At 41.5% G+C, this 21,476-nt stretch overlaps 1 protein-coding gene across 3 annotated transcripts in view; it reads right to left on the bottom strand.

The window, feature by feature from the left end:
• The window catches only part of dscama (Down syndrome cell adhesion molecule a), a 106,707-nt gene continuing 85,231 nt past the window's right edge, over positions 1-21,476 (bottom strand). The window contains exons 12-33 of one of the 3 annotated variants that reach the window (XM_044222779.1): positions 19,995-20,191; positions 19,439-19,535; positions 19,095-19,223; positions 18,686-18,853; positions 17,201-17,271; positions 16,276-16,519; positions 15,676-15,822; positions 12,452-12,607; positions 11,880-12,013; positions 9,708-9,861; positions 8,683-8,800; positions 8,410-8,573; positions 8,212-8,310; positions 7,899-8,087; positions 6,991-7,281; positions 5,885-6,061; positions 5,760-5,790; positions 5,497-5,612; positions 5,217-5,375; positions 3,939-4,136; positions 3,463-3,765; positions 1-1,958 (exon numbers count right to left, since the gene is read on the bottom strand). In XM_044222779.1, coding sequence (XP_044078714.1) covers positions 1,585-1,958; positions 3,463-3,765; positions 3,939-4,136; positions 5,217-5,375; positions 5,497-5,612; positions 5,760-5,790; positions 5,885-6,061; positions 6,991-7,281; positions 7,899-8,087; positions 8,212-8,310; positions 8,410-8,573; positions 8,683-8,800; positions 9,708-9,861; positions 11,880-12,013; positions 12,452-12,607; positions 15,676-15,822; positions 16,276-16,519; positions 17,201-17,271; positions 18,686-18,853; positions 19,095-19,223; positions 19,439-19,535; positions 19,995-20,191 — 3,716 coding nt within the window. In that variant the 3' untranslated portion in view covers positions 1-1,584. The remainder of the gene's footprint in view (positions 1,959-3,462; positions 3,766-3,938; positions 4,137-5,216; positions 5,376-5,496; positions 5,613-5,759; positions 5,791-5,884; positions 6,062-6,990; positions 7,282-7,898; positions 8,088-8,211; positions 8,311-8,409; positions 8,574-8,682; positions 8,801-9,707; positions 9,862-11,879; positions 12,014-12,451; positions 12,608-15,675; positions 15,823-16,275; positions 16,520-17,200; positions 17,272-18,685; positions 18,854-19,094; positions 19,224-19,438; positions 19,536-19,994; positions 20,192-21,476) is intronic. The other 2 variants (XM_044222780.1, XM_044222781.1) reach the window with 2 other exon arrangements.

Below are 21,476 nucleotides of genomic sequence, written 5' to 3'. Positions count from 1 at the left end.
TTGGGGAACAGCCATTTTATTAATCAAATTTGAACTTTGTGTTAGTTTCTCTTTATTCCAGTGCCACCATGGTGAACACTCATGTTAAAAATAAAAAGTGACATTTTTTTTTTTTTGTTAAAATGTATAATCATAATGAAGACAGTTAATCATAGAAACTAATCATAGAAACTGACATAATGACCTCACAGCATTTTGGATCAAACTCTTCTCCCTTCAGGCTAACTCAAAGAAACAAAAAGAACAGAAATGGGCCAGGGTAGACAGGAACGAAAAACAGTTTCTTACGTATATCCACATTTTTTTTTATATTTCCCATAGATATTATAGGTTTGGTTTGAAGGGGGGATTCTGCTGGATTGTCTCACGTTTTTTTTCCCTGTAGAGGAGCATTACTGCAATGCAGCAACAGTAAATCTACTGAGGAGAGTGAGAGCCCTGAAGACTCTACCTAGTGCACTGAGAGTAGAGGGATCTATCTGGACACACTTGAGTCGGGGTGTTGTGAAGTGCAAACCATTAACCCTCCCTATTCTAGCTAACATCATCTACCACCTTGGCAAACAAGCAGTGGTAAACTACACCTGAATACATAGCTCGAGAATGTCCGGCCCTGTAAGTATACTCACAACATAGTTATTTTTCATCATTACAGTACAGTATAGAGCAATAGTTTTCATATACTTTTCATATCTTTTTTCATATTGCACCATCAGAGAATGGGACACAGAGAAAGATCAACAGAGACTCAATTTCCTAATTAAAACGAGATGTGCAAACATGACTAAGGACTTTATTAACCAAATCAATTCTTCCCTGTAATATCCACAAATAAAAGTGATTTCTCTTTTTATATATATATTTATAGTAATAAGAATAATAAATCTTCACATTGGATCATTTCATAGTGTGACAAAATGCTCCACTGGGCTGTCCAGCCACGATCGTAATCCTCATTGTCTTTTAATTGGTCAGTCCCCATGCATCCATAGGAAATAGATTTTTTTTTCTTCAAAAAAAGTAACAATTTGAGAGCAGCTGAAAAGTTTGGACTGGTGTCAATTGCTTTCATTCCAAGTTTCATTCAGTGTTTCAGAAGGATATTCCATAGGAAAAAAAATGACTCCAAATCGTCATCTTCCACTCCAGAAAAAAATAAAATGTCCAGGTTCTTATGAAAACATTGTAGTAATGGTGATAATAGATCATTTGGTAATCAATAATTAATGATCATTAATAGCTGACAACTAACAATTAATAATCACTGATTAATTATAAAGAATTAACAATAATCAAGAATAAATAAAACTCCCTCGTTACTCAATTAGTTTGGCAAAGCTCTGGCTGGAGTCGTTTCCGATGAGTGAATTTTTTCTCAAGTGAAACAAACAAAACAAACAAGAAAAACGAAATACAAACAAGAGATAAAAGAAACCTCTAAAATAAATAAAAGGAGATTAGTAAAAGTGACCCGCCCTTGGAGGGGGGGGGCGTATATACAGAACTGTGTGGTGAAAGTCAGTTTACTGCACTTGAGTGTTAAGTCCAGTGTGAGTTCTAGTCCTGCCCTAGGTGCCCCTGCTGTTATACCAGCGTGTAGGACTTTGCGTAGGGGTTGCTGCTCTGTTTGAGATGTCCTCGCGAGTCCAGCAGGGACTCCTGGGAGGTGCTGAGCTTGGCGGCCAGCTCTGAGCCCTCTCTGTGGGGGAGTGTGGCTGCAGAGCCGGGCTGCCACTGGGCCACTGGGTCCCTGCTGGCCTGAGGGGCCTCTGTGGGCGTTGGGGGCGCCATGCGAGAGGGCCGCTTCAGCGAGCGACTCTTCTGGGGCTCCAGACAGGCCTGACCCATGGCCGCTCTCTCCCCACTAGCTGTCCCCCTGGATGACCCTGAGCAGGACATGCCTCGGTTTAACAGGAAGTCCATGCGCAGGTATGGAGGAAGGTGAACCAACTCGCCCCCTGCAGGACAACACACACAGATCAGAGTTAGGTCAACATCACCTGAACTTATTTTCTTAATGAACTTCAATCTTAAATGTAAGAATACAAATAACATTAAATAGGCGTTAAAATCAGCAAGCTAACATCCCACCTGGACCTGACTCCAAGTGTTGGTTTTAGAAGACTTTTTTTGGTCTTCAAGAGTCCAGCTTTTTACTCACCTTCATAGGTGATGGAAATACAGCTTTGTCAGAGTATCAAAGCAATAAATCAAAATAGTTTATTCAGTATGATCACACAGACATGCAAGCGGTCTTCCTGTGTCCTTGCTCTGCCAGTGACCTCATCTAATTTAATGGGAAGATCTTAACCTCAACCTTCATCCCCTGTCACTGCTGACTGCAGATTTTGCTTATTTGTCACTTTTCTAACTCAGTTAACATGAATTCCTTCAGCAATCATTAGTTTGTCTGAATGAACAATATCTCAATATGCTTCACTTTTCTAAATGGTGATAGTTTCATGATGCTTTGTTGTAACTATCTGTGTACAGAAAAATCCCCAAAGGATCGTAAAGATTGCTAATATTTCAATTTGTAATATCTTCGAAAGAAGATTCTGGATCTGCTTCACTGACAGTGGACACTGTTGGATGATGTATCTAAAGTGATTTTTCTGGATGCAGCATCTCATTTAGAGCTTTCAGCATCTCTATGAAGTGAGGCTCATTTAGGTGTAAAAACTCAATCATACATGTTGGTAAAAGAAACAAAATGTATTTTCTCTTTCTGTTTAAACACAGCAGCCTTAGTTTCCCACCTTAGATTTGCAAGATTTGTGTTGAGTTCTCATGAATTTTATGTGGTGTGAAATATCGTCTAATATCTTGGAATGTCCTACTATATTTAGCTCAGATTGAAGTTTTGATTTAATGGCTCCCAAATTTCTCTCTTAGAGACTTAAAAGTTCAATATGTAGGATTTAGAATACCTCACCCTCCCTTTCCAAGCATGTGGGAGAAACTACGGTGGCCACGAAGCTCGCAAAAAACGTGAAAGGCCTTATCTAGAGCCAGTGTTTGGTTTGTCCATTCCGGGCTACTATAGAAACATGGCGGTGCAACATGACGGCCTCCGTGGAAGGGGACCCGCTCCCTCTGTAGATAAAACGGCTCATTCTAAGGTAACGAAAACACAACGATTCTTATTTTCAGGTGATTATACACTAATGAAAACATACTGATAAATATTATATTATATTTCTGCCAATAGCTCCTCCTAAATGCTACACACTGGACCTTTAAGCCTAACTTAACTGAGACAATAATCAACCTGAATACATTTAGCAACACTTCATATGGATTTACTGTTGGCATCAGTCACAGTTAATGGTTGGCTATCGATATTAGAGAGGAAGCTGAAGTTTAGGGATTAGTGTTATCAGCATCATAATGAGGCCAGTTGTTATAAAAGGTTAGCATGCCGTCGAGACAGATCTGTGGCCTCTGGCAGCATGGCCTCACCCGGTCTGTGGGCCTTGGGCACGGCCATGTTCATGACCCGGCTGACGTCCTGAGGCTTGGGCGGGGAAGCAGTGAAGCGGCAGATGCCTGATTCGGACGGTGTGCTGGAAGTCAGGCTGTCAGTGTAGTCGTTGGTGCCTGCCGTCATCTGCTCTGAGGAAGTGTCAGAGATGAAGCATTCGGTGATGGTGAATTTGGCGTGGCGCAGCTGCTCCTCCATCTTGGCGTGCTCATAGGCTCTGGCAAGCTCCTCGTAGGTGGAGGACGCGCTCTCTGTTGACACCATACTGCTCCGCGCTCGGTCTGGACATGGGCCGGGGTTAGTGGAGGGATTAGTGTCAGGAGTTAGTGGCAGAATTGCTGGGATATAACTTTGTTAAAGTTAAACTGATACTGATTTGTTGTTAGAGATGACGAGTAGTGTTATACTGTTATAGCTACGTTTTAAAGCAACTGTATCCAGATATGCTGCTTACCTGTGTCCTGAGATGGGCTGACGCTGTAGCTGTCACTTTCCTTGTCAACAGAGCCTGCAACTCTGGGTGTGGGCAGCCTCCAGTCAGTGCTGAGAGTGTGGGAGGAGACAGGTGGGTGTGGGCGGTTCAGGGTCCACTGGCTTGCGTAGCGGTTGCGAGCAGCTGGGCCGGCTTTGGCTGTGCGGCGGGCTGTAGGGTCTAAGAATGAGGAGGAGTGAACGCTGAGTGTTTATGCAGTGTCATAGGAAGAACTTGACTTAACTTAATGAAATGGTCATGATAGCAATGGTAATAGTAACAAATTCCCAGGATTTTTGACAGACATTACCAACTAAACCTCATGCCAGGTCACACTTTGCAGACATATTATCATGTGTGAAATACAGGGATAATAGAAACTGACATGCTGAGGATATAAAAAAAATTGAAAGCACTAGTGACTCCAACGTCCTTCATGTCATACCTGCCAGAATGTTAACCATCGTCACTATGTGTTCTATTTTTCTATTAGAATTGATAGATATACAGTAAAAAGAAAGTAAAGTTGAAAAAAGGAAGAATGTTGAAGGCTAACGTTGGCTCATGTGGAATTCATTATTATGTGAATGTAGAATTTTGGTGTCTAGGCTCTGACCTCATCACTCTCCACAAGGAAACATCAAGGTCAGCACATCAGGTAGTGGGAAGGGAAGATAATATCTACGGGAACGTAGACTCAGCCTACAGGTGGATGCAGCGTGGAGGTGTGGCTAATGAAATGCTATATGAACATCAGCAGCAGCAGTAGCAGCAAGTGTGAGCAGAGCTTTTCAGGTGAGCAGTGTGAAGCAAAAGAGAGAGCAGAGCACTGACTGCTTAAAGGTAGTAGCGCTATGGACAAACAAATGGGTCCCTGTTTTGTTTGTGTTGATACACAGTCCTGCCAATGGTTTCACACTACTCCACTGATGTACAGGTGACTGAATGTAAACATAACTCCACAGGGCACCTTTAAGTGCATGATCACAAGGGTGTGCTGGATATATGTTGCAGTGTGAAGAGTATGCCATGTGAGTGTGGCGGTGACTTGAGCTGCCTGAACTAGCTTGCAGACTTTGCTTCATTTCGTACTGAAGCATTCGGCATGCACCAGAGGTAAACAAAAGGCACATCAATGGAGGAAAAATTCTAAAAGGAAAAACTGATTGGAAAAGGAACATAGCTGGGAAAAGGACAGGTACAAACAAAACCGCATGTACATTTTATGTGTCATGAAGTAAAAAAAACAAATGTCCGTACTGGACTTACTGGTTCCTGGTCTGGCATCAGACACATCTACCAGTGGACCTGTGGCTTGGGACAGGGACTGGTAGTGGACTGTGTGGGTGACTGTGGATGACTTCTGTTTCTGGGTCTCCCCAAAGTCGTTATCAGTCAGTAACACAGTGGACCTGTCGTCTGTGGGACAGAAAGAAAAACAAGCTTAGCGCTACAATATCCAGGTTCATTTCCTGTATGCATTACTTTGAAAAAAAACAAACAAAACAAGTGCAGCAGTACACACTAGCGGTGAGCTTACCAACAGTCTCCATGGTGTCTCTCTCCTCGATCAGGAGCTGGGCTCTGGGGATGTCAATGTGCATGCGGAGTGTCTGTTGCTGTTTGTTAATTGGCTCTGCTGGACGTGTGTTTTTACTGGGGAGCACAACACAAAAAGAGAACTTAATTATCAGAAACTCTTGTCGTGATGAATTCTCTTCAGATGACAGTACTGTCTGCATACTGAGACACTGCATGCTGTCTAGATAATGGCTGAGCAGTGAAGTTGTTGAACATTCTTACCTCATGAGCATCTCAGCCAAACTTTTTGCATCTGGGAATCAAAGAGAGAAGTCATCATTTTACTTGTTGAACATAAGAGAATAGAGGCTAAAATCTGTCACGTTAAATTACTTCTCTCATCTCACCTCGGAGCCTCTTGAGCCTCTGCTCCCTCCTCCTCCTCCTCAGCACCAGCAGCCCGATGAAGATTACAACGATGCCCACCAACACACAGGAAATGGTCACCATCATCTTCAAACCTTCGCCGCCCCCAGAGTTTTCCTCACTCACATTGGGTGCCTTCACCAAAGGTGCGATGGTACCTGTGCAGAAGTAATATGATATATGAGACAGATACTGGTGCTCAACCCACATGGGCTGAAAGACGTAATTTACATGAAAGAGAACAATTGTCAGTGTTGTTGTAGGAATCCCAAAAATAAAACCATTTGATTTGTGTCCTTGAATGATAGCTGCTGAATGACAGTTACCATACTGTTAATTGAGACCATCAGCAGCTCAAAGCTGGAGTTTAACATTTTCTTCCAAGCAATCATCGTTAATATCAGCACTTGACCTTTTGCCAAATTGACAGTAATACCTGGTTCCCATTCTGCCAAACTGTACATAAATGCAAATGAACTTATCCTTCATTGCTAAATGCTCAGCCTGATTTTTCTCTTCAACAGCTCCAGGATGTTAGTGAAGGAGGAAGTGAAGTGGTTGGTCTTCAGAACTAGATATGGAAGAATACCACTGAGCTCCCGGGGGGCAATATGAGCTGGCAGCATCCTTTATACCAAAGGAGATCATGAAATGATTTAACTCATGCAGTGGCATTCAGTATGCTTGTGATGGAGGTGTCATAAGCAGCAACCAGGTACAGCCACTGGACGCAGCATGAAATGTGTTTTTTATTGCCCAATTCTTCAAGGGAACCTTAAATTACCTCCAGCCTCGAGCTCTGCCATTAACAGAAGAAGTGATTTATTCCTCTTTGCTTCAAACTACTACTGTTAGCCAGACTCAGTATGGTACAGTTACAGGAAACTTAGGTCTTTTATCACATTCTCTACGTATTCAACAGTTAGAGTGTCAGTGTTCACATTATACTACCTCTGGAGCAGCTGGTGAATCATACAGGTACACTTCCCTGCCAGTTTCAGCAGACCATGACAGATACTTCAGTGACTGTTTCCTGCAAAGAAATGAGTGGGAAACAGTATCGTCCCCTGCTATTGTGTTAACTCACTGCCATCATAGCTGAGTGTAGCAAACTTGACTCTCTTCTCAGCGTAGCCGGCGCTGTTGTAGACTTTCATCTGCAGCTCGTACCAGGTGGCCTCCTGCAGGTCGTACAGGATGTAGCTCTTGGTGAGGGAGGTGCGCTGTGCCGTGGTCCATGTGGGCAAGTCTACAGGCCGATACTCCAAGGTGAAGGAGGTGATGGGGCATCCACCATTATTCCAGCCATTCAGGTTGAGCTTAACCCGAGTGGCGTTGATGCTAGTGAAGAGCTCCTGTTCTTTAGAGTACTGAGGTTCTATAGAGAGATGGGAAGGAAAGCCTCAGTGCGTTAAGAAGACTAAGAAAACCAGCAAACTTTCACATTTGGAACCACTGAAGCTGTAGCCTGTGAATTTTTGGCATTTTTGCTTAAAATCTATTATCAAAAGAGTTGCTGATGAATTTTCTGTTGATTAATCACATTAATCGAGTAATCATTTCAGCTCTAATAAAATGTACTTCAAAATTGGCTGAAAATGTAATGTAACTTGCCGTGTTCTAGTTCATTTAATAATCAATTACATTATTAAGAAAGAAAAATGAAAGAAATTACTTTTGTTATATCATAATTAATTATCATAACAGGTGTTTCCCTACCCATTTAGAAGGATTATATTATATTTTAAACAATTAGAAAATGATGCAGTATTTATCAAATGACTACATGCTTACTGAGAAAAAATGTGAAATTAATTGATGGCAACAAATAAAACATCTGGAAATCAATAAATAAATACTGCATTATGACATTTTGAAGTTTGCTTCAACATATGAATCCTCCACTTCTAAAGATAATAAAATACTTGGTGCAATGACTTCATTTAAAAAAAAAACTATTATGTGCCTCTCAAAAGAAAACGTATTGGTTCATACCTTTCCCATGGGTCTTTGCTTCAATTATCTCACTGATGCGTCCTGGCCCCACTGCATTCTGGGCTGTGAGAGTAAACTTGTACCAGGTTCCACACTTGAGGTTTTCCAGCCTATAGGAGCGCTCACTGGGACTGATGGCAAAGTTACCCCACTGCTCGCTGTTATCCTCAGAGTACTGCAGAATGTAGCCTGGAAAAGAACACACGTAGGGGAAATGAATGTGAATGAACAGCCCTTCTGGTATTATTGAGAAGGAAAACAGAAAAACACTCAACAGAAACAAAAAAACAAAACAGGGTTGTTTCTGTCTGACCTCTTATGGAGCTGCCGCCGTTGTCTCCAGGGATCCAGGACAGGGTTATTGAGGTGGTGGTTGTCTTGGTCACTGTGAGGCGAGGCTGGTCAGGTGGAACTGAAGGAAAGAAAACAGACAATATTCAAAACATCACGTGTGTGAAGGTGATATAAATTCTGATGGGCAATAGTTTTTTCCACATGTTGTATTTCTTACCTTGAACCTGCAGGTTGAGGACGATCTTGTCCGACCCAAAGCTGTTACTGGCCACACAAGTGTAGTTCCCAGAATCCTCTGCTTTCACTGTGCGAATAACAAGGCTGCCGTTACCGTGGACGCTGCGCCGGCTGTCAATCACAACAGGTGCTGGGGTTCCATTGCTGAAACGTAGATGTGTTTAGAATTAGCATTATGTTTCAGTGTCATACGGTAACTTTGAAGAGACAAATTCATCTACTGACTGTATGTTTGTCTTTGTACTGTACTCACATTTCCTTCAGCCACTTTATGGTTGGTGATGGATCACCCACTGCTTTACAGGGCAGCACAATATCCCTCATCCAGGGGGTCGTTACCGTCCTGTTGAAGGTCAGGATCTGAGCCGGAGCTGCAAAAATACATGCATGCTTCATCAGCCGATTAAGGAGATGCAGTAATAAATACATGTGTTATTGTTTTATAAATGATTTCAGAAAGAGCTTTCTTTTCACATTTGTTGTCCCTCCATTTACTCTCTAACCCTTTAGCTCACGAGTCGACTGAGTCAGGGCTACAGGCTCAGGGACCACAGTCTGATGGTGTTTCTCTCTCAATCGGAGCAGTGGAGCAGGGAAGGGGGGACATCCATCACCAACACCTCAGACAGGATGCGAACATCCTCATAGGAGCTGTATCACCATATGCAATCAGCTTATCAGCTCTCACCAATGTAAAGTGTTGACAGGGCCAAACACAGGCTTACTTACATTCAACTGATGCTCCCCTACCTGTCTTCTCATAAGGAGATACTAGAAATGAGCTACTTTTTCAAGCATCCCCATGGGTGAAGTTAGTTGGAGTAAGATGGTGAAGCAGGGTAATCCTCAACAAGGGGATCCTATTTGCATTTTAACTTACAGTACAATGTGCTGCACACCTTTGAAAATGTTATTAAAAGTTAACAATTGGACCTAGTGCAATAACATGGTATACTTAACATTGTAAGCTGCCAAATGCTGTGATTTCCTTCCTCATTGTTATTATAGCACTTGTGTTTCAACCTAAAGGAGGCCCAGAATTATGCATCCCATCTTGCAAATCATAGTCCTGTCAGGCACGTAGACAAGGACACCATTTACCTCTTTTTTCAGGTTGACATAAACCTTTAGGAGGTTACTTCTCAGTTTTTAATTTACCAGTAAATCAGGCAGTCTGCCTGTAGATCAAATTGTAGAACATACAGTACATACAGTACAAGTATTTCAGCTTTATTCAGCACTGACTATCAAACTGTACCAAAGATCAGCTCCACCTACCCTCAGCCATGGGTTTGACAGTGATGATTTCACTGGCGTTTCCGCGGCCTGCAGCGGTGACGGCCACCACCCAGATACTATACTGACGGTTCCTGCTCAGGTTGGGGATGCGGTAGAAGAACACATCTGGGGCCGCCTCAAACTCACTGCTCACCTGAGTGAGGGAAGATATTCAGGACTGTCATAACTTAACTCATCGACATTAAACACTGACTTAATCTTAAAGGACAAGTATTGTGATATTCTATATTTTTCTTATTGTCAACTAATCCCATAAAATGATGATTTAATAAGGCTTGAGCATTTATTTAAGAACTGAGAGTTACAGCAGACCTGCAGTTTTCTGGGAGTTTGTTTCAGATATGTGGTGCATAAAAACTGAATGCTGCTTCTCCATGTTTAGTTTTGACTCTGGGGACAGAAAGCAGACCTGTCGCAGACAACCTGAGAGGTCTGGATGGTTCATAACGGAGCAGCAGATCAGAAATGTACTTTGGCCCTAAATCATTCAGTGCTTTATAAACCAACAGTAGTATTTTAAAATTAGTTCTTTGACAGACAGGAAGCCAGTGTTAAGACCTCAGAACTGGAGTGGTGTGATCCACTTTCTTGGTCTTAGTGAGGACGCGAGCCACAGCGTTCTGAATCAGCTGCAGCTGTCTGATAGATTTTTTTTTTAGAGAGACCAGTAAAGACACCGTTACAGTAGTTGAGTAGACTGAAGATAAATGCATGGGCAAGTTTTTCCAAATCCTGCTGAGACATAGTATGTCCTTTAATTCTTGACTCTGACTTTGTAATTGTCTTAATGTGGCTGTTGAAATTCAAGTCTCAGTCCATGACTACACTAAGAGTTCTGGCTTGGTTTGTGGTTTTAACATTACTGATTGAAGCTGAACGCTGACTTCCAATCGTTCCTCCTTGGCTCCAAAAACAATGACTTGAGTTTTATCTTTGTTTAAATGAAGAAAATTCTGGCACATCTAGTCATTTGTTCAATGCACTAACTCAGGACTTGTATTGGACCATAGACTCCCTGGTGACATTGTTATGTAAATGTGTGTGTCGTCTGCATAATTATAGTAATATATTAAGTTGTTTTCCATAATCTGAGCCAGTGACCACTGAGGGAAATATCTGGCCCTTAGCTGCTAGATGCTCCACTATGGTCACTGGCTAGTCACTAACTTTGTCTGTCTGCTGTTTGCTGCTGGGCAGGTAGTTTACAGTAGGCTAGAAAACCAAAACAATGAGCTGAAAGAGCTTTACTTTACTTTTTAAGCTTTATTTTAGGAACGGATAACCTTGGAACTGAGTGCCACAGACAGGGTAGGGAAGTCAGAAAGAATTGAGAGACGGACTACACATTGTTGGTTTGAGTCTTTTCATGGGATTTGTTGACATTAAGAAAAATATAGAATAACACCAGCCTTATCCTTTAAGTGATGTTAGTTAAATTACATGGCCTGAATGATCACTTCATTTTAAATTAACCCAATCTAAAATACTAAATTGTTAATTATGTCAAAATAGTGAATGTCGCAATCATTCCCACATATTCTGGTCATGCTCTAAACTAAGACCATTTTGGGAAGAGGTATATCAAGCTCTTAGAGAGGTATTCCATGCTGACATCCATGGTTTGCCTTATTAGGGATCAAACCTGAAGGCACAGAGGGAAGAGCTGCAAATTATTTATTGCAGATCTTACTAACCGCAGCAATGTAATGTATTACAATTAACTGGTTAAAGCCTGAGCCACCCACATACAATTTGTAGACCCAAAGGATCTGGGATATCTATGAGATGGAGTCCTGAGCTTATTAACGCAGTGATAACCTCAACTCACCATATTAGCTGATCGATGCAATGATAACTATCCAGACGGGCTTGTTAATGTAGTGATAACACCAACTCACCTAACCCTCTAACCCCTAGAAGATAGATATGTGGATGTATAGTTATTTTATTTGTTATGAATCCAGTTGTTTAGTATCTTTGTATTTTTTTGTTTGTTTTTTATTTTACTATTTCATTTATTTATCTATGTATGTTTCAGTTATTCCTATGTTATTATGTCATTATACAAAACTGTAATGGATGATATGATCTCACCGAGAATGAAAATAAAGTTAAAAAAAATAGTGAATTTCATATTTTTAAACGTTTTACCGTGGGGTGTGGGTTGGAGCAGAAAACGGTGTATTTCCTGATGATGCCGTTCACTTTGAGAGGAGGAAGCCATGACACAAACACCACAGAGTTTGATGCAGCTGCTGCCTTCACACCCGCCGGAGGACCAGGAACTAAAAGGAAAAGATGATCCAGTTGATATATTCCCCACATTAAGCTAATATTATTACTCAGAAGATTTTTATGGTGGTTTTTACACTGATTATAAAGCAAGATAACAGATGGCCAAGTGTCATATTCTACAGGACTTCCTGCTACATGCAAGAGTTACAGCTCTCCACTTAATAAGCATATTTAAGACCCTGCCGTCTCCTTGCCTCATTTTTACCACAGGGGTTCATTCACTGCTGCAAAATATTCTCAATTTAGCAAAACTGACATTTCTCCATTCAGTGTAAAGATCAGACATACTGTAATTCCTTGATGCACTACAGCAGCGAGCCAAACTTACACTTCAGCACAAGCCTGAGCATATCTGCAAAACAGCTTGAGTGAGACGAGCTCGCCTTGCCCCAATGCCTTTTATTTGGGAGGTGACTTAATCGTCCTACCGTCCTCCTTGGTGCGGGTGTAAATCTGTTCACTGCGAACACCGTCTCCAGCTCTGGTGAAGGTCAACACCTGGATGCTGTAGTTGGTGTACTTCTCCAGTCCGTCCAGCTCCAGAGAGGGCTTAGAGGTCGTCACATTCCTGATCTCTCCGAGCTCTAATGGACAGCAAACAGGACAGGAGAGGAGCAAGTCTCTTATTGTAAATAATCCAGTGCTATGACAAGCTGCCACTGGTCCAAACATATGATTACAATACATAATAATACATTATATAGCAGAGCACATACATTAAAGTAGATTTCAGGCCCAAGGGTGTCATAGCACAGCCTTGGATATAATGTCATATTCAATCACAAAGTTTAAACAACCCTGCGTCCAAAGACTGCTGCAGTGGCAGGTCTTGACTGGCAACCTGCTACCCTCAGCTGTTAGGGTTTGAATTAATGATGTCTCTCTGTGTCACTGCTCTCTGTCCATATCCAAATCTCCAGAGATCCAGGAGACCAGCTGCATCCCTTCTTCTCTCGCTTTTAATGAGCAATTAAAATGCCTGGAATACCCATTCCACCTGCAGGACTGCAGACGTTTCACCGTACAGTAAATGCATTTTATGCATGATTGCGTGTGTGTGCATGTGTGGTGGTGGTGGTCTGGTGTCTTGATATCCAGTTATAGTGTCCAGATACAAAAATGAATACAACATTTCGAAACCTGAAGCCATTAGCTGATTACAGGAAACTCAAAATCGTGAATTTGTAGCAGGTAACAGAAGTAATTCTGTATGTTGTCCTGCCAACAACTCTTACAAATGTCACCAATTGTTGTAAATTGCTTCAATGTCATTTGTTTAACCTAAATGTTGTTATTTTTATTTCCCAGTAGTAGTTTGGGCACAGAGTAAAACAGGTCCAAATAGGGAACACTGCTCCTTTGATGTGTGATTGACAGTCTTTAGTCTAATAAGTGTTGACAGGAGGAGACTTCTCCACATCTGTGAAGTGTTGGACAATGCAGGACTATTACAAGTGAAACATGTACATTTGGAGGTTTTTTCCCCAGAAAACTTCCACAGAGTTTATTCCAAGTGACAAAGAAAAATGAGATTTGCCTGCAGTGTGAATTTCAACCAGAAGTGGATACAAAACATATGGAGCTTTAACTGTTTAGTTCAGGAGGCAGTATCACGGCTCTTGTTGGAGTTTTGTGGAGCTCAGTAATAGGTGAGGGTTTTTTTTTCTAATAGTGAAATAACAGTGATACATTCTGTACATCTGTTACATACACGTTTTACTGCTGGTCAGACCAAACAAGCAATCTGAATATGCCACTACTGACTCTGGGAAACTGTGATGGGAATTTTAAATGATTTTCTGACATGTTATAACAAAACAATGGTCTTATGGTCTTTTTTGCACTGACATTTACATAACTTAGATGAATGCAAGCAGCATGCCTGTATGTGAGGCAGTCCATTCACATACAGCTTCCTGCAAGGGAAATTATTCAGTGTAACCTTCATATAACCCAGAACTATTACTGTCTAAAAAAGACAAATTGCAACACCAACACTGGTATACTGAAACAACCTGCGCCACTGTTTGTTAGAGAGGGCTTTCATCTCCCTCTGCTGGTCAATGACATTACATTCTCTCACACTGATGAACTGCTCTTGTCTGGGACTGAGAGGAATAGAATAGTGAGCAGTTTGACTGCAAATGATACATGTTAAGTGTGGAGTGTTGACCATTATATATGTTATATTTGTATACAATATAAGCCAAACAATTTACAAATAATAACATTTAAATTAAACTTAGACCATTCGCCCATTGATCTACAGACTGTTACCATGCAAACTAGTCCTGGCTGTCATGTCATGAGCGTTTATGTTTTATAGGCAGGCCAACGTGATGTGACAGTGCAGGGGTCAAAGGTAATCGTGCTGTCACAACCAATCCCACTGACACAAACCAGGCATGTGACAATGGCAGGGCCTGCTGTCTGACTTCCACAGGACCATGCATAATTTTGGCCAGTAATGGAGGTTACTCAGATAGTTACCCAGAATACACCTGGGTAACTATAAGCTATAGCTTACTCATTAGCATCAGTAACAGTACTTCTTACTTTATTCATTATATAAACACAGCATTGCACAGTTTTTAGCTCATAACCTTTTGCATTCAGCAGAGATTACTGGATAAATAAATACTGGATAATTTATGTGAATCATGTATTACGTTTTACTGAATATTTGTGATGTTTTAAAATTCAATATGTTCTTGTATAATATATATTTCTATTTTTTAGTTTTGTTTAGTTTCTTTTTTTCTATTTTGGCCCTTTCCATAAGCATGGTATGTCTCCTATATAGGAGTATAAGTACAGCGTTATCCAGCTCTGCTCTAATTGGTTCAGTCTGAGAGTTGACTCTTAAAGGTGCCCTGTGGTTTGCAAACAAACAGTGTTACTCACCAAAACACATTGTGTGTATCCTTGAGGTCTAACAAATGTGTCGAGTTAATTTCCTTCCTCATAAAATATTTGCAAAGCTGATTATTAAAGTACTTTAAATCCAGCATTGTTTACATCCATGTTTACTAGCTTGCAGCCTCCTCCTCCCTGCCTTTTCTGATGCACTGCAGCATATCTTGGTGTGTCGCCACCCACTGTTGATCAGTGGAATTGTGTGAAAACATTGGTAGGACTGTGTATCGCGTCACCCACATTCATGTGCGTCCTTGTGTGCGTTCACAAGATAAACAAAACAGGGACCCATGAAAACATCTCCATAGCGCTACTAGAGGTCTAAAACTCCACAGGGAACCTTTAACCATGCAGATCACAACCACCTGAGTGATTAATGTTTTGGTGTCAATCTATATTGCTTATTCTGTTTTGTGATGTTTATGCGTGATGAAAATCTCTGTTAGATTAAAACTGGTAAATTAAATTTACTGGGAGCTATTAGTATATAGTGTGGATCTTTTGTCTGAAATTTGTGGTCAGAAACCCTTCAATGATAGAGTCATGATTGTTACATTTCAGCAGCTTTTATTTTTCCTAAATATTTTGATGACAAAGTGCAGACCCCTGGGGACTGTGGCATTCATATCCGCTTCTGTAAAAGGCTAATGTTAATGCTAATGTGAACTCTCCTGCATACACACTGTATTTTTCTATGTCATAAACAGTAAGTAGGTGTGCAGATATAACTGTGTACCTCCATCAGGCAGGTTGGCCCAGTAGATGACCCTAAAGCCCAGCAGGTTGCCATTCAGAGCATCTTTGGGAGGGGTCAGCCAGGACAGAGAGATGACCTCTGGAGACGTGGCAGTAGCCTGGACGTTCTCTGGAGGACGACTGGGCACTGAAGGGGAAGAACCAGGAGACAGACTGTGAAAAAAGTGACTCTCAGTAGACTAAACTATCGGATTGATAGCATGTGGCAGCACCCTCTGATCTCCACTAGGTTGTGATATATCCTCACAAATCTCTCCAAAATTAAACTGTGGTGTCTGCCTCTTTGAGAACAGCAAATTCACAGCTGTGTTGTATTGGCATCACCTCTGTTAGGACACACAGGTAAAATTAATTCAAATATATTAAGCAAATCACATCTAATATGTAGAATCCTTCGTTGGTTTTTGCTGTATCCCTTAGTGTTCACTTTTAGCAAATGTCTTTTTTCATTATGTTGTATCAGACTTTCTTTACTAATGCTTTCTTGTTAGAGTTTTATTTGGAATATTCTGTACATCATCGCAACTATCAAACACTGAGTTTGATATCGTACTCCAGCTTCATCTCCCTCCTGTCTTACCGTCCTCCAGCGTGGTAGCAGCCACCTCTGTGGAAGAGGGCCCTGTCCCAGCGCTGTTGCTGGCTTGCACCACGACTCCATACTGGGTGAACTTCTTCAGGTTGTCCAGCACCAGGCTTTCTGCATTGTCCCCTGTGGTTTCCACGCTGATCACACTGAACTGGTAGTTTCCACCAGAGCTGTACTCCCTGTAGCCCACCTGGTAGCCTCTGATGGCTCCATTCTGGAGGTGCTTCTTGGGCGCCTGGCAAAGGAATGACAGGGGTTATTTGAGACAAAGGCGATGAACGTTCCTGCTCTTTTTTACTTGAATGCAAAAGTAAAAAAAGACAAATAGAAAAAAAAATCACTCACTGCTTGTACTATCTACTATATCATCTGACTAAAGAGGGAATGCTGTAAATGACATCAATTTACCAATAACACTTACAACATACTTATGTTGTTTGTGCCTTGTCTACCCAAGACCTTCAAAGTCCAGGTTCGGTACCATCTTTTGTTTTTCACTCATGCCCCTGACAGCATCTGGCAATAAAATGCATTTTGGGTAATGTAACCATTTGTGGAGAGCTCTACATACCAAATGCAATAAGGATGTATTCTGATCCAATACTGGTCAATATCATCACGACACAGGAGTGGGGAGGGATGCATTGTGCCATATATGCAAATGAATTGCTGATTGTGCTGAAGGAAGACCTTGTCAGCTTCTGTAGTACAGTATGTGAATAGCATTATAATCCTCCTGGACAGTTTGTCTATGCCAATAACTCATTGAAAGTACCAAAGATGGCACCCAAAAAGAGGCTACACATATAGCAGCCAACACAATCCTCTTCTTTAGATGCGTTCCACTTCATGGAAACATGGAAAACGTCCTGGAAACATACATACATTTTTAACCCACAGGGTTGGAATAACTTACCCGCCAAGTGACTCGGATGCTCTGAGAGGAGAGGGCTTCCAGCTGTACTTCCTGAGGTGGTCCATCGGGAGCTGAGATCAGATCACCAACATGCACATATTATAACACTGTACACATCCAACAACTGTCTCCAACATTTTTAAAAGGCTGTTGAAAACAACGTTGTTCTGCACAAAACCCCACTAAACAAATGTCCAGAAGTGAGTCTGGATAAAGCGGCAACCTCCGGGTCTGAAAAGTGAAGCCTTAAGCCTGCATTATTTCTAATGGCCAGTAGGGGGGCGACTGCACTGGTTGCAAAAAGAGGTCCGATTGTATGAAAGTCTGAGAAAATGACCCTCCTTCTCACCTGATTTATTACCTCAGTAAACATTTTCCTGATGAGTTCATGGTCTCAATCGCTAGTTTCAAGTCTTCTTCCATACAGCATGATGTTCATTTTGTAAATTATGGTGCCATTTAGAGTAAAATAGACGATAAAGCAGGGTATGCTATAGGGCGTGGCTACCTTGTGATTGATGTCGCTACCATGGCAACCTGTCAATGAGGATAGAGGTGATGCGTATCCACTGCACTGTGCACATTTAACTAGCCGTGAAGTTGTTTTTGGGTGCTGTCTCTGTTTTTGTCTAAGAACTTTGTGTTTTCAGTTTATGAAAGTTAAATGTAACATTTTGGTTGCCTAAAAAATGTCTTAATTGTTGTTTTAAGCCTGTTTTTCGCTAGCCAAAATTAGCATCCCAATTAATATCACAGTTAATGTGAATAACGGATGCACCTTCCTAACCAGGCTAGCTAGCTACACTCTCTCGTCCAAATATGGTCACTTCTGGCTCCAAAAAAACAACATGGCGACGGCCAAAAAGCCAAACTCGAGGCTTCAAAAACGGTAGTCTATGTTAGGTGGCTATGTCCACTTCTTTTATACAGTCTAGGGTTTGCATCTGGCTATTTTAGCAAATGTGATGGTTGTATTTATAGGTGGCAGCTGAGGGTGAGGAGCAGTGCTCTGTGGGGGGTGACAGAGACGGGGGAGGTGAAGGGATGGGGGGCTAATTTGCAGAAGGGGTCCAGCCTCAGTCTATTGACCGTAGTGTGACATTTACTACTGAGGCCGCTAATTGAAAAGTTTTGCTTTTAGTGTGGGGTCAGCGTGTGTTCAATAATGCAACAGAGCCAATGGGGCTGATGTCACCAGGCTGTTAATGAATTGACTCAGTCGGCCTTTTGCCTCTTGTCTTTCACTCGCCACCTGCACTCACGTCTGACTGCTGTCTTTCTCACTGTTTCTGTTACTCTGATTTGTTGGGTCATAGTAACAAATTAGATTTACTCGTGCTACTATAACTGTTTGTTTGTGTACTTGAAAATAAGAGTGAAAAGCAAGTGTCTGTAACATTTGTGCATGATTTAGTTCTGTACAGAATACAGCACATATGTTTGTGGGTGGGTGCAGAACGAAAAACTCCGTCAGTTCATTCTCACCAGCTTCATCAGTGGTGATGGTGAGCTCGTTGCTGGCCTCGCTCTTGCCGATTAGGTTCTTGGCGAACATGCGGATGTTGTAGGTGGAGGAGGGGTGCAGGTCGATGATGGTGGCCTGGTTGAGCTGAGGTGAGACATCTTTGGTCTTCTGAGCGGTATCCCAGGAGGCTGTAGAGGGGAGAGGGTGAGGTTTATTTGGGTTGTTGGGTCAGGGGAGAGGTCAAATCTAGCTAAGTGCATTAGGACATTATAGTGCTGAGACAAAGTGAATGCAGGGATAATTCATCAACCAAAACACATGATTCTCTACAAGCTTACAAATTTTAACCAATGCTATGTGAAGTCATTTTTGCTCAGTGTATGATCATACCATCTAACTTTACAGTGATTTAAATGTCTTTTCCTGTACCTGATTTGTTCTTGCTCTCAATATCGAAGCCTGTGATTGGGCTGTTGCCATCAAAACCCATAGTCCAACGCAGTGCAATGGTCCTGTCTTTCACTTCTCTGATCTCCACCTCTGGGGGGTCCGGGGGCTCTATAAGGCACAAAGTTGACGAATCCTTTAGTGTTACTGAACTGAAGGTAAAATGGTAAATGGACTATACTTATATAGCGCCTTTCTAGTCTTTCTGACTACTCAAAGCGCTTCAAAATTTGCCATTATCTGCAATTGGTGGGAAGGTTCAAAGGTTCAAAGGTTCCGCTACAGCATTTTTTTTCTTTGAGTAGTCGAGGTAGGTGCAGTTATACCTTGCACTGTGAGCTGTATGATTCCTCTGTCTTCACCAAAGGAGTTGATGGCATGGCAGGAAAAGAAGCCGGAGTCCTCCCTCACTGTGGGCATGATCTGATGGATGCACAGGAAAGAGATGAGTTTAGAAATGAACTGATGCAAAAGACAATATACAGGTGGATTTCCAGTGGTCCATTAGTGATATCGATGTTGAAAATGTATGCCAATATCTGATATCTTTACTTTTATGGAGAGGTTTTCCCTCCAGTTATGGTTTCACAACTTTTTGACTTATGACCCATTAAAATGAGCCCTCATCACAGGTCATAGTGTAGACATGAGTGGTGAACAGTTCAACCAAAGAGTTATTTTTCCATCTCAAACTGTGTCATTAGAAGGATTTTTCAGTCCTAAAGAGGTGAAAGTATCCAGTATTTAATGGAAAAACAAAAAAGAGTAAATAAAGACAAAAACTATGAGCATGCAGTGACTTAATGTATAAAATAAATATCAGCTATCCCAATATATGGCCCTAACTTGAATTTTACACTTCCAAGTAGCACAGCCTCCTACCTGCAGGGTGGAGATGACTTCATCGCCCACCTCCTTGACAGAAACCACGTAGCGGCTAGTCTCAGGGTTGATGATGCGTTCCTCCTTCTCCCAGCGTACCATGATGGGTTTCTCTCCGTGGGCCGTGCAGCTCATCTTCTTCTCTTCACCCTGCGTGGCCAGCGTGGTGTTGGGGTAGGACGTGATCATGGCAGGGACTGGTGCGGAAATAAGGTGGAGAAAAAAAGATTAATTTTAGATTATAGATTATAGATTCATTTTCTGGATGAACCATGCCTGATAGATGTATTGTTCAAAGGAACAGCACTAGCAAAATACTGTGAGACTCATCTCTCTAGTTCAAATAACTTTTGATTAAGCCAGAATCTATGACCAAGTAATTTTGTATCAATCAGCTAGAGGCTGCTGCAGCAAATAAACACAGTTCAAACACAGTAACTAACCTCTTCTTTTATTTAGCTTAACAAGGCTACCTACCTAGCCAGCTAACTAGCTAGGCAGGTTGGTGCACTTACTCCACACCAAAGTGAAGCCAGTTGTAATGGCAGCAGCTAACTGGTTAATTCAGAGTTACCTCTGTAGCATTTAACAACTTTGTTAAGAGCATAAACACATAGTCTTTCTCTTTTGGTCGTTGTAGCCAACATGAGCTAGCCAGTTAGCTGGCAGCTTCTGAAGTGGCTGAGAAAGGCAGAGAGCATGTGATTGGCTGATAGGTGAGGGGGCGGTGACAAGAAATAAAAGTGTCATTGGGAACAATGTAAGCATGAAACAAGCATTTCTCTAATGAAACAAAGATCAACACCAATAAAATTCCAATAATTGAGAATTGGTATAATTAAATAATATAATTAATTGTTTCTTTTACATATTTTATACAATTTATTCATATGATATGAACACTCCTTAATGATCAAACATTAGTGTACTACTATTTAAGCTATGTCTAGGTATGCTGAACAATCAAAAAGCAATGCTGCTTTGTGGCTTTTTCATCACACAATGTGTCGTCTAACAGTGTTAGTTTCATGCTAAGTAGAAGTTCAGCTAGTTATCTAGCTGTAATGCAAAAAAACTCATTAACCGTCATTTGTAAAATTAAAAAAAGAGTACAAAAAACTTGCTTACATAAGGAACACAAAGTATTCCCAGCTGTTAATGTACTGTAACTGAACGTACAGCTTCCCTTTAATGTTGTTTTGAAGGTAACAAGCAGCCTTGGTGTGTATCTTGTATCTGAGGTCCTAAATGATAGTGATGCTCTAACAGCACTCTGAAGACACCACACTAAACACACACTAACAACATACATGCCTCATTACACCCACAGCAGAGTGTATAACAACCCTCTGCTCCCAGATGCTCACACACACTCACCCACGTACACACACGTACACACACACACACAAGCTTGTGCATGCCCACAAATGTTTGTGCTCGCTCTTGCACACAAACACACAAAGCGTGACTTCAGTGATGTGA

This window comes from Siniperca chuatsi, linkage group LG14 (genome assembly GCF_020085105.1).
Source record: "Siniperca chuatsi isolate FFG_IHB_CAS linkage group LG14, ASM2008510v1, whole genome shotgun sequence".
Taxonomy (NCBI): Eukaryota; Metazoa; Chordata; class Actinopteri; order Centrarchiformes; family Sinipercidae; genus Siniperca; species Siniperca chuatsi.
The sequence above is the reverse complement of the archived record's forward strand: the minus strand, read 5'-3'. Positions and strand labels throughout refer to the sequence as shown.